The following is a 12,626-nucleotide window of genomic DNA, read 5'->3' on the forward strand; positions in this document are numbered from 1 at the left end:
GATAGACCACTTGCTTAGTATAGGCAAGTCCCTGAGTTTAATTCCACTATTTGGGGGGATAAGAAAGAGAGACATTTCATATAATCAATTATGTGTATAAAAAGTTGCTTAGGCCCAATAATGCTCTAGATACGGATTTCAAGAACAGATAGAACAAACTAAACAACAAACTTCTTATGAAAGATGGCAGGTTGAAAAAAAAAGTGAGATGATACCTTGGATATATATCTCAGTTTCCTGACAGACATGGAACATAATGGCCAGCAGGTATTATTTCTGAAGTCATAAATCCAAAATGAGAAGTCTGAGAAGAGAAAATATAACAAGGGAAAACAAATCTGGAAATTATTGTAGAAGTCAGTCACAGGAACAGTATTTAATATAGACATTCAGGGGGAAAAAATCCTAGGCTGGCATTGTAAAATTAGAGAAGCAATGTGTTTGACATATATAACCACTAACATGTGTAGGAATTGCTTTAGAGCACCCCCAGAAAGTGAGAGTGAAGAATGACTTATAAACCTGCTGAGAAGTACTGAGGTCCCCAGCTGTCTTTCCCTACACAGCTCTCCTATACCAGTATCTGTAGATGTAACCAACCGTCTTATTAAATAAGAAACACAGAACCAATGCAAAGAAGAGAGCCAAGAGATCAGAGCTAAGAGCCTTACCCATCTGCTGCAGCTAGCCTCTTCAGCCAAGAGACCTACTTCCTGTGTTTTTGTCTTTATATAGACTTTCTGTTCTGCCTTCTCATTGGTTGTAAACCCAACCACATGACTGCCTCGTCACTGCCTGTCTGTACAGACCTCCAGGTCTTCTATGGTTGGTATTGAGATTAAAGGCGTGTGTCTCCAATGCTGGCTGTATACTTGAACACACAGAGATCTACCTAGCTCTGCCTACCAAGTGCTGGGATTAAAGGCGTGCACCACCACCGCCCAGCTTTTGCTATGGCTCTAATAGCTCTGACCCCCGGGCAACTTTATTTATTAACATACAAATCACATTTTAGTACAAATGTCACTATAAGTATCAGTCTACATATTAGTTGCCTAGAGAAAGTGAAGGTAACTGGACAGAGGTGGGAGGGGAGACAGGAAGCATCATGCATGGTCAAAAGTTACAATAGGAAGGTATTATAAGCCTCTATTATAAAATTTTGAGGATGACATGCCTCTCCAAACTCATGTACTTGACTTGGCTCCTGCAAAGCTAACAGGCAGGCAGGCATGCATGTTGTCTTCTCCTGAGAAAAGTTGTCTTCTTCTCTTCACCAAGAGAAAAGAAAACCCACAGCTGTAGATAGTAAAGACTTCCCTAACATCTCAGCAAGAGGCATCTCCGACAAAGATTGTCATCCTTAAGAATTGCCTACATGCACAGTCTTCTTTTCACTTTCTAATGGTGTACTTTTGAAAATGGTCATACATGTAGGTCATCAGACATCTGAGAAAAAGTGTCTAATAGGGAGGAAAGAGTCTAATGCAAGTAAGTAACAAAGGGAGGTGGTGATTTGGGAATAGTCAGTATTATATGGGGGAAAGGAAAGGGGAGGAATCTTGTATTGAAGTCTTTAGAGGAGTTTAAAAAGACAGCATCTGTCAGTCAAAAATGAGATTGAAACGTTAAAATAAAACTTCAGAGAACACATAAGAACTCTAGAGATGATATGGAAATGTGACACATACAATTTATAAACATACCATTGAGATTGAGTTTATGAAAACTTCCAGAAGGTACAACTGTTCTCTTAATAGTTCAAGGACCTCCAATCAGGTAAAACTGATCCTTGACTTCACCGCAGAAAGGAATTTAAAGATGGGCCAGTATAAAGCAGAGTTAGAGTTTATTGAAAATAAAATAAAGAGTCAGTCCTAAGAGTGTGGGAGTGGACTTCTCAAAGAAGAGTCTCCTGGAATGTCTTAAATATATATATATATATTTAAGACATATATATATGTTGGTTCTCCAGTGACATCTCAGAGATGGGTAAGAAAATTTTTCTCCTTTTTTAGTCTCTTTTTTCAATAAAGGAGATTATAGAGTGACTGTAAAGGTACCATGGTGGTATTACAATTGATAAATTAAAACCATAATCAATAGGATTATGTAAGAGAATTAAGACATGTCTTTTACTGTAAATGGGCTTTCAGATAAGATTCGTAGAACTGTGTAGTTTAGAGCTAGGGAAGGGAAAATACCACATAAAGTAAAGCCTCAGGTGTGATTTATTCTCATTTTAACATTCTTACTTGAAAATATCTCAAAAAAGAAGAATTATTGTCCCTGCAGCAAATGCTAATTGTGTTGGAATTCTTGATTTTTCTCCTGACTTGGCTAGAGGCTTCAACCAGTGCTGAATTAACAGCTCTTTTCTTTTCCCATGTCACCATAATTTTTCCTGTTTTTATTCTACCTCAATTAATGTAGTGTGAATACTAAATGATAACTCCAAATGGTAAACTTCACTCAGTAGAAGAGTAAGAATTATGTATGCTAGAAAAAAAGAAAAAGAAAACATCATTATTTAAGAAGAAAATGCAACTTAAAGCTGCAGTTAGTTCCAGAGTGGTGGCCAGAGTCTGGAATTCTAACACTAGAGAAGTTGACACAGGAGAATGACCGGCCAGAAACAAACAACAAAAGCCCTCCAGACCTCTTAGTATATCTACAATACAGAACAGCAAATAAGAACTTTTAGATGCTGTTGGCAAGGCTGGGACAATACAACCCACTTTGGGAACTAACTCATTTGGTGGGTTCTTATAATTGTAAACACCTGTTGCAGATAGGATCCATTTCATGCCTCAGAATTTTCTCAAGTGAAAGTAAAGTCCATGTAGACCAAAGAATGAATGGATGTCCATACCAAAATTATTAACAATAAAATGAAAGTCACATGACCAACCATTAAGGACTAGATAAACAGTGTCCTTATAGAGCTGTATAGCCTGCACCAATGCAAAGGGATGAAGTGCCAAGTGAGCACTCAGACACAAAAAAGTACAAACTATGCCCTCTTATGGAAGATTCTAGACATGTAATCTCATTCCAAAGATGGAAAGTTAATCACTGGTTGCCTGGGGTAGGAGGAAGGTCATAAATTTCCTTACCCATGGTGACAATTAAAAAAAAAAAGAGATGTCACAACTTAAACAAATTTAAAATTTTTATAATTTAAATACATGCAACTTATTCTCTATCACTTCACTAGATAACACTGAGGCCGAGGAGCTCGGCAGGCGGCAGTTCTCTGTCACATGCAATGTCCCCATCACCCAAGATACAAAACCGAGAGATTCTCTTTCATAGCAGGAAGTTGGTAGCAAAATCAGGAAGTAAAAACACAAGTGCACAGTTTAAGGACAGAAAGTCCAAATGTCAAAAGAATCAGCTAAAGCTTGACCTTTTTATTTTATATTTTCTAAAACACAGAAATTACTTAGGACAAGGCAGAGCAAACATAAAAGACGCAAGGTCCTAATTTCAAAAAGCCTGTTAGAGGAAGTGTGTGCAGTGCACATAGAATGTCAGTTAATATTAATACTGCATTTAAATAAAGAAAGGGGGTGGTGCTTAATCGTAGGGTGGCTCATTTGTCTGTGAAACTCATGTACCAAAGTGGAAATGAGGTGGCCTTCAGTTTACTCAGATTAGATATTAAATGTGGTTGAATTTTATTCAATAATGGAATGTTTTCCACTTTGCTTAGCTGTCAAGAAAGGCAAAAACCCAAAATATTTATCCCGAAAGGTGGCAGAGCAAAATGACTCCCTCCTTTTAAAACTTGCATTGTAGAGATTAATTAAGCTTCTGTGTAGTTATTTTCTGTCCGTTACTGATTCAGGATTACTCTAAATGTGCTGAATTATTTACACATCCTGCACAGTCAATGCTAATTCAGAACATACCCATTGGGACCTCAGAGCCCCGAAATGCTAAATGTAATCTGAGGATCAGTAACATTCCATTCATAAAATGTCTCACCCGCAGGTTAATGGAAATAAACAATAGGAAAGACAACGGTGGATTATGCAAATACGCTGGAAAAGATTAAGCAGGGGAAGGAGGTACAAGGACCCAAGTGGTGCTTTATTTAAATGTGGAATTAAGCTTTAGAGTACACAGAATGATTTGAACTACTTTGCTAATTTGCTAACACATAAAAAGCACCACAGCACAGGAAACTCTATTAAAATAAATTGTCTGGAGGTGGGAGAACAGGACACAGAGAGGTAAAGTTAAGCAAGTACATATTCTAACGCTAAAGAAACGATAAATACTCCGAAGAATACACTGGGTGGCTATATCCGGGAAAGGTTCCGTTTGCATTTATCTATACTGGAGAAACTTTCATAAAACTAGCAAATAACTCCCCCTGCAAAAACAAAACAAAAAACAAATTCAAATACATTTCTCTTAAAAGGAAGAAAGAAATATGTCTTTTATTCTTTATTTAAAATTAAGTTTCGTAAACAAATGTTTACTTGAAGCTTAAGTGCTTTCTAGGTAAACCCATCCAAATTACAGTGTGGAAAAAAAAGTTTTTATTCTGAGGCCACTAGTTAATTGAGTAGGACATGGAGACAAGTAAACTTCTTTCCAACTCATTAATTTGCAGATTTCTAAGGTAAGTGGGGTAGCAGCATAAAGACAGCCAGCTCCCTGCAGTCTGGACCCTGGGGAGGGAGCTACAGCCTCTGAACGGGAGGGACCTGGACTGAATCTGGTTCCACAAAGCCAGTGGCTGCAGCAGGTTGTACCTGCTCGGTTCTGGGTCTCAGTGCTCCTCAAGTGGAGACTGACACGAAATAAAAATACACCTGTTAGCATCCTGTGGCCACTAACTTTAGAAGGAGTCCATTTCTCTCCCTGAACAGGCATGTCTGGCCATAGTTTCAGAATATCCCCATTACCTGCCTTCTGGTTGTTGCTTTGCAGTTCATCAGACAAGAAGCACTGGGACACTGGCTGTGCACAGGGTTTACGTGTGTCTTAGGGAGGTGAAAGAATTAAACATGCATAGCTGTATAGTGTCCCTAAAAGGGGGCATTGAAACACTGTTGGTCTTACAGGTTAGGTATACAGTGGATGTGTATACGTTCTTCTTCCACATATGAGTTTGGGAAGGTGTGAGAAAAACCATTTCTTTTTAATAATCTTCCCTCTACAGTGACTCTGGGGTTTCTTCTTTAATGTCTGTTCTTTTAGTGCATGTATCATGAAGACTTGAGAATCCTTTTCATCATAATTGATACCTTGCTAGCTCAAGACCTTGAAATCATAGACAGCAATTTTTTTTGGTTTTTTGGTTTTGTTTTTTGTTTCTTTTTGAGACAGGGTTTCTCTGTGTAACAACCCTAGCTGTCCTTGAACTAGCTCTGTAGACCAGGCTGGCCTTGAACTCAGAGATCCACCTGCCTCTGCCTCCCAAGTACTGGGATTAAAGGCATGCACCACCACCACCCGGTGACTTGGTAAAATTTAACAGTTAAAATAACTTTCCAAGCTGACTCAATATTTTACCGTTTCTTCAAGGTTCTCCCCTAATGCCAAGTCATGGAAGCTGTAATCATTAAGCTCTTAGGTTAATATTAGGTGTTTGATGTTTTTGTTCCTCCTTTTGTTTTTAAAGATACTGCTTTCCTTTTGGACGACCTGAGGGTGCTCTAAAAGCTACACTTTCGTTACTTGAAAGGGTACGTATAAGGGTTTATAGATGCTATTTGTGTTCTCGAGGGCTGTGTTTCAGCTGGTGAACTGAGCAATCTCCGTGAGTTGGAGGTTTTGCTGCACACCCGGCACCGCATGAATGTTGTGCCTTTTCTTACTTCTTCCTTATCGTCTCCCCAACGCCTTCCTCCTTTGAAGCCTTCTCACCACCCTCCTCCCCTGGTATTATGCTGTCATTTTGATATCTCTCTTTCCATCTTTTCCCCCACTTACAATCTCATGAAATGCTTGTTGTTGTTGTTGTTTGCTTGCTTGCTTGCTTTCAGTTGTTTCTCCTTCCCAGGCCATCTCACTCAACTTTGCCTTTTATTATCCTCTGGGGGTCACTGGTTTCCAGCAGTTATAACCCTCATGCATGTCAGCATTTACTATATAAGATGATGGACATACCATTCCTTTCGGGCTCCACATTTGGTGTGTTATCATCCAAGAATTCACAAACCATAGAAATACATTTGCCCTACAAAAATAAATAGCAACCAAGGTTTTTACATCCACCTTTAAAAACAATTTTTTAAGATGTAATGTGTGCTATTTCTGTGGCTGTTAAGGAAAGTATTTTTTCCTTTATTATTAATCTCCAAATGCTGATGAAATGCTGCCAGCTAAGTAATACGATCTTAACAACTCTTCAATATCACAATTATAAGCAGTTTTGATTTTATTATGCTGTAGTTTGTGATTTTATTATGCTGGTCCTGATTTATTGACTTCATCTTGTCTATTTTTCTGCTAAACTAACTTTAGAAACGATGCTACCTATAAGCATGTCTATTAGAAAGAGGCAGTAGGAATATTGCTCAGAACTTGAGAGATAAACACTAGACTAAAATGAAATCTTCAGGTATAGGTTGAGCTCATATTACTCCCATGTCTTCTATTTTGTGCACTTTGAATGAAGTCATGTGAAGATAGGTTTATTGGAATTTTTGTGTTATTAAAAGCTGCATGTAGCCTTGGCTTTTTAAAATGTTGATTCTGTTCTGTTCCTTAAGGCAATTACAAATAAGTCAGGTCTTAAAGTTGCTTTACTTTTTGTAACTGAACAGCATCTTGGGTACTTCACACAACCTCTCTGTGTCCTGGTTTCCATGGCAGAGTCTTGCTTTTCCTCACAGCAGGGAAGAGGTAGTAATCCAGAGATGCCCTGTGCCTTGCATTGACAAGTGGCAGTGTGACAGCGACCCTTTCTAGTTACAGTCACTAATCACATCTCTAACTGAATGAAAGAGAAATGCTAAGGGCCATTTCTTCTTCTTCTTCTTTTTTTAAAAAAAAAAATCTCTATTTACTAGCAACTTACAAAAATAAAATAAAATCTGTAAGTGAATTTTTAACACCTAAGAGCCCAACATGAAGTGTTCAGGCTCCTGGAGAATATGAAATACTACTCAAACCCTAGCCTCACCTCTGGGGTAAACATATACATTCTAATTTCTAGTTATTCTTTCTACTATTTGAAGTTTCTCAGCATGGGAACCCTAAGTAAAATTCATAAGCTTGTATATGGAACAGCATCATATTGATGGTAAATTTTGGCAAAGATCTCATTAAATATAATAGTTCAAATTTGATGTCTATACATATTTTACAATGCACAGAAGGGGTTTTTTTTTTTTAGACTACAAAGATCTGTGCATTTCTGAAGTACCAAATTTATGTCCTAATTGAATTCGATAATAAAGGAAATATTATATGATCAAGTTAGCTGTTTTCAAGAAAGAAAATCTTGCCTAAATACACTTGAAAATACTGGCAGTGGTTATTGGTGCTTGCAGGCTAGAATAAATTCAAGAGTGTACAAACATTGGTGTGAGAGAATAAAATAATACAGTTTTTAATGGATGTTTTTGGTCTCCTTTAGTATTTATTTCAATGTAAGTGACTAATAGGATACTTACCACACTTAAAAAGCACTTTATATTACCATTTTAACATATGTGTCGTCATTTGAATATAAACAAAGCATGGCAATTACATTCAATACATGAAGAAATCGTCTAACAATGACTAACAACTTACAAGAGGAGTTGTAATGAAAAGTATGATTGCCTCATTAGAAAGTGTTTAAAATTACCTTTTGAATGTTTTTTATATAACTGTATTTACTCCTTGCCAATAATAAAACATGTTAAAGACAAAGATCCAAGAACGCATTTTAGAAACCCAGCAAAGAATGACCTGTGCCTTCTTTTTGTCCCAAGCTGAAGAAAGTGTCCCTATGCCTTAGCATTTGACCTCCCATAAAGCATTCATTCCACTAAGGCAAAGAAGTTTCTTTTGTCTTTGTATAGTTCACCACATCATGTTCAGCCGATCACGACGACGATTAAAGTTTAATTAGTGATTTTTACAGAGCTCCAAAATTACGCCCCTTCATAGCGAAATGTTTCTTACGATTTTTCACGTATATTCAGAAGAGCTGGGGCTTTTTCCTTTAGGATTATACAAGACAAACTTTGTTTATCACTTGTGCCAAGGACTGTAATCCTGATCTGAAACAGCTGCTGTAATGGTGTCCTGGATCCCTGGAGGAAAAGGGACAGTCACACGAATCCTGGTGACCTGGCCTGTGGGAGGTTTTGATGTGCACAAATGAGGCTTAGGCAGGAGGAACCAGTACTGAAGGATTAGGTCCCAGTTGTGAAGTGCCGACTCATTACTTCCCACAAGTTACTGAGGACCCCTCCCCCTGCCCAGGAACACTCAAGTCTGGGGCAATTTGTGTCATTTGTTTTGAGAATTCATTCTATGCCGCGTCTCTCCTCTCGTCTTCTTCGCCCACCCCACTTCTCTTCTCTCTGTAGGTCTTAATGAAAGACATTGCCACTCCTATCCCCGCAGAGGAGGTGAAGAAAGTGGTCAGAAAATGTCTGGAGAAAGCTGCCTTGATCAATTACACGAGGCTCACAGAGTATGCCAAAATTGAAGGTCAGTGCCCTGAGCAATTGTCGAAGTGGCTGCGAGAGCCAACAATGCCTATTAACTGAATTTTCTCTGAGAAGTCCTTTCCCTCCCTGAACAATCCTGTGCCGTGGCAAAGGGAAATGTCTCATTAAAATCTCAGCTGGCGAACTGAAGCGCTTTTTCCTATTCATTGCTTTAATATGCCTCCTGGGACTCGGCTTGAATGAAAGACCCAGGATCCGCGCTAAAGTTGTCCTTTGTTCTTATTTTGAGTTTTCAAGAAACCAAAAGGTGTTTTCGTGGGTTGTATTTTTTGACATTGCTGTGAGTATGTCTGACATTTCAACTGTGGGCTGTGGATTCTTTGCTGATTGGTATCAGTGTAGCCTCATGTAATTTTATTTTCTGATCTGCACTGCCACTCAGAAGAGGAAGAAACTTGTGGATTGCGGTGAGGGCTGACAGAAGCCGGCAGAACTTCCTGCCGCTTCTAATTGCTTGCTCTATATTGCTACATTTCAAAGACTAGACCTCTTGAGAGGACTGCGTATTTGTCTCTCTTTTTTTTGGGTTTTATTCATTAAGGACACTGATATTTTAAATGTTTAGAGACAAATAGATGGGAAGTTGTGGCAGAGTCATGAGATCAGATTTTATTTTCCAGTCCTTTGACAGATGATTTTAAAGTATTAGAGAAGATTTTAAATTATTTGTTCAAATTATCATAAAACTGACTTATATCATGCATGTATCATTACTGGAGAGACAGGAAAAGTTTGTGTCTTGCTAAATGTTTATATCTTAAAATAAGAACGTAGTCATCCTGTAGATAAAGTTTGGTAACTTTTAATATTTTAAAATTCTGCTTAGTGAATGGTTGATTTATGAGCTAACTGGTATTAGAATGATTTTTATCAATTTTCAGTCAATGAGAAAGGTAAATGTTGTTCTGTCTTTCCTTTTTTCTCCAAATCTAGACAAGCTCACTAACAAGCATGTGATAACCAACCTCCTGAGTGATTAACAAAAAAAACCATCTCATCACCATAGCAACCAATATTATATCACGAGAGTAACAACATGAAACCTCCTTAGTTACCAGCTTACCATCATTAATTACGATATCATGTTGTGTTAAAGCAAACGCAGTGAACCCTCGGTCATTTGAAGGAAGTGGAAGTTGAACACTTTGGTTTTCACTTTTGAATACTGGTTCATGTAGTTTTCATGTTTGGGACTTTGGGTGTTCCGAACATGATTGAAAGAACTGATGCACAAACTGACATTAAAATCTTTCAACTGTCTCAGAGGAAAGGTGTGTGGGAACCTTTAACCATTGTGATATCACTTTGTACAAATCTGTTTCCGATTTAAAAATGGCTGAGGGAAGCTTTTCTTCCTGAGCTCTTCTGGAAATAGTCTTACAGCTATGCAAGAATGCTGAGGACCATAGATGGCATTTCTCTGAGTTTCTCAGTAGTTTATAGTTTTAGAATCCATTGTAAAGGAAACAGAAGGTCTTTTATTTGTGCATAGAGAGGTCTGTCCTAAGACCAAATGGAGAGGAAGCAGGGACCGGCCCACTGCCTCCTTTCCTGGAGTCATCTTGACTTTAATGTGATGATATTCTAGAAAATGGATCCCAGCAATCCACTCAAGGACTGCCAAGCTGTCTTACTTCAAAAAAATAAAATGTTTGCTCATTCACCGAGGAAAACTTGTATGCTCTTTCAATTTCTGCTTCTACTTTTCCTATTTTTATTTTCATTTTTAAAAAGTTTTTTTCCTTTTCTTTTTTATGTTCAGGCCAGACCAAGAACATTTAAAATGATTTGGAAGTAGGAAGACAGGCTAGTTTCCTTTGCTTGCTTAGCCTTAAATTCTCTTTTCTTATGTTTTAGGGCCTGCAGAAAAGGAAACAGGTAATGTTTCTGCATGCACATGCTACTATTTCTAATGTCACCACATGTATATTCATTATCATTACAACCAGGTTGGGAAAAAAAGAGGGAGGCTATGTCCTCATAGCACTTTCTAAGTGTGCAAAACAGCATTGCTGACCAGAGGTCACTCTGATACATGGTACGTCTGCATGGTTTACTGATCTTATGATATGAAACTCTGAGCAGGTGATGCTTTCCTGCTTCACCTACCTTGAGACCATTCTTCTACCCTCTATCTTTCCCAGAACTGCAGACCGCTCAGTGGTATTGTGTAATATTTGTCTTACTGTACCTGATTTGTTTTGTTAACACAATACCCTTCTCGTACATGTAGATCACAAAGAGTAAGGGTGAGATATCCTTTTGTCTGCATACACCGAATTTGCTGAAAGCCTTTGTCTGTCAGTAGACACTGTTTTCATGTTTGGTTATTGTACATAATGTTGCAGTGAGATGGAAGTACAGATATCTGAAGATTTTTATTTCTGTTCTTTTGGATGAATAACAGACCCTATGATAGTTCTATTTTTTTTTTCATGGTTCTCCATATTGCTTTCCATGGTGTGTGTACCAATTTCTATTGGTATCCATAGTATTTAAGCTCTTCCTTTCATGTCCTTGCCTCACTGATCATATCAGGCAGTGGGCTTTTTATGGTCATGGTTGTTCAAGAGTAGGTAATATTTCATTATGATTTTACTTGCATTCCCATGAAGATTAGTGACACTGAACATTTTTCATATAAGAAGGAGACCCATTGGCCATTTGTAGGCCTCAATTGATAAATGTCTAATTCAGTTCTTTTGCCCATTTTGATTGAGCTTTAGGGGTTTCTGCTATTGATTAGTTTGGATGTGTCATGTATTTCAAATGTTAGCCCTCTCTTGGATGTATTTTCTCTCATCCACAAGCTGCCTTTTCATTGTGTTGTCTCCTTCCTGCTGGTTGTGTGTTGTCTTCCTGCTGGCTGTGTGTGTTATCTTCCTGCTGCCTGTGTGTTTGTCTTCCTGCGGGCTGTGTGTGTTGTCTTCCTGCTGCCTGTGTGTGTTGTCTTCCTGCAGCTGTATGTGTTGTCTCCTTCCTGCTGGCTGTATGTGTTGTCTTCCTGCTGGCTGTGTGTGTTGTCTTCCTGCTGCCTGTGTGTGTTGTCTTCCTGCGGGCTGTGTGTGTTGTCTTCCTGCTGCCTGTGTGTGTTGTCTTCCTGCTGGCTGTGTGTGTTGTCTTCCTGCGGGCTGTGTGTGTTGTCTTCCTGCTGCCTGTGTGTGTTGTCTTCCTGCGGGCTGTGTGTGTTGTCTTCCTGCGGGCTGTGTGTGTTGTCTTCCTGCTGCCTGTGTGTGTTGTCTTCCTGCTGCCTGTGTGTGTTGTCTTCCTGCGGGCTGTGTGTGTTGTCTTCCTGCTGGCTGTATGTGTTGTCTTCCTGTGGCTGTGTGTGTTGTCTTCCTGCTGGCTGTATGTGTTGTCTTCCTGTGGCTGTGTGTGTTGTATTCCTGCAGGCTGTATGTGTTGTCTTCCTGCGGGCTGTGTGTGTTGTCTTCCTTCCTCTTGGCTTTGACATTTATAAGTAACTCCCTTGTCAGAGAGCACTTGTTTGATCACTTTCACTGGGATACTGAAAATATTTGGATTTTTTTTTTTACTACTGTTGCTAATGCTTTGTAGGGAAAATATATGCCATTTTCTCTGAAAGATCAGCAGTAGTTTTATATGAATTCAAGGCAAGAAACCTGAGACCATATTAATGCTATACGTTATATCTTAAGCATGGACACTCATCTTATTTGGAAGTAGTTACCAATCCTTGAAGGGTTCTCAAGAACAGAAGTGAGACACATCTTCCCTCATCACACTGAAAGCTGGCATGAGAGTGAAAAGCAAAACTGCTATTAAATAAAAGGAAGGTGTTCTTAACTCTGAACAGATGAGCAGAGGCTGTGAGATCTCTGTCTTAGGAAATTGTGAGTGAGTGAGTGAGTGTGTGTGTGTGTGTGTGTGTGTATCTGTCTGTCTGTCTGTAGATGGGTATAGTATGGGTGTAGATGT

At 38.8% G+C, this 12,626-nt stretch overlaps 1 protein-coding gene across 9 annotated transcripts in view; it reads left to right on the forward strand.

Annotated features, from left to right (window-relative positions):
- Positions 1-12,626, forward strand: part of Cadps2 (calcium dependent secretion activator 2) — a 544,863-nt gene that overhangs the window by 413,206 nt on the left and 119,031 nt on the right. For 5 of the 9 annotated variants that reach the window (XM_016006862.3, XM_016006864.3, XM_076566153.1 and 2 more), the window contains exons 15-17: positions 5,639-5,702; positions 8,544-8,667; positions 10,545-10,565. In XM_016006862.3, coding sequence (XP_015862348.3) covers positions 5,639-5,702; positions 8,544-8,667; positions 10,545-10,565 — 209 coding nt within the window. The remainder of the gene's footprint in view (positions 1-5,638; positions 5,703-8,543; positions 8,668-10,544; positions 10,566-12,626) is intronic. The other 4 variants (XM_016006865.3, XM_076566155.1, XM_006988391.4 and 1 more) reach the window with 1 other exon arrangement.

The sequence above is a fragment of the Peromyscus maniculatus genome, chromosome 3, assembly GCF_049852395.1.
Source record: "Peromyscus maniculatus bairdii isolate BWxNUB_F1_BW_parent chromosome 3, HU_Pman_BW_mat_3.1, whole genome shotgun sequence".
In the NCBI taxonomy this organism is placed as follows: domain Eukaryota; kingdom Metazoa; phylum Chordata; class Mammalia; order Rodentia; family Cricetidae; genus Peromyscus; species Peromyscus maniculatus.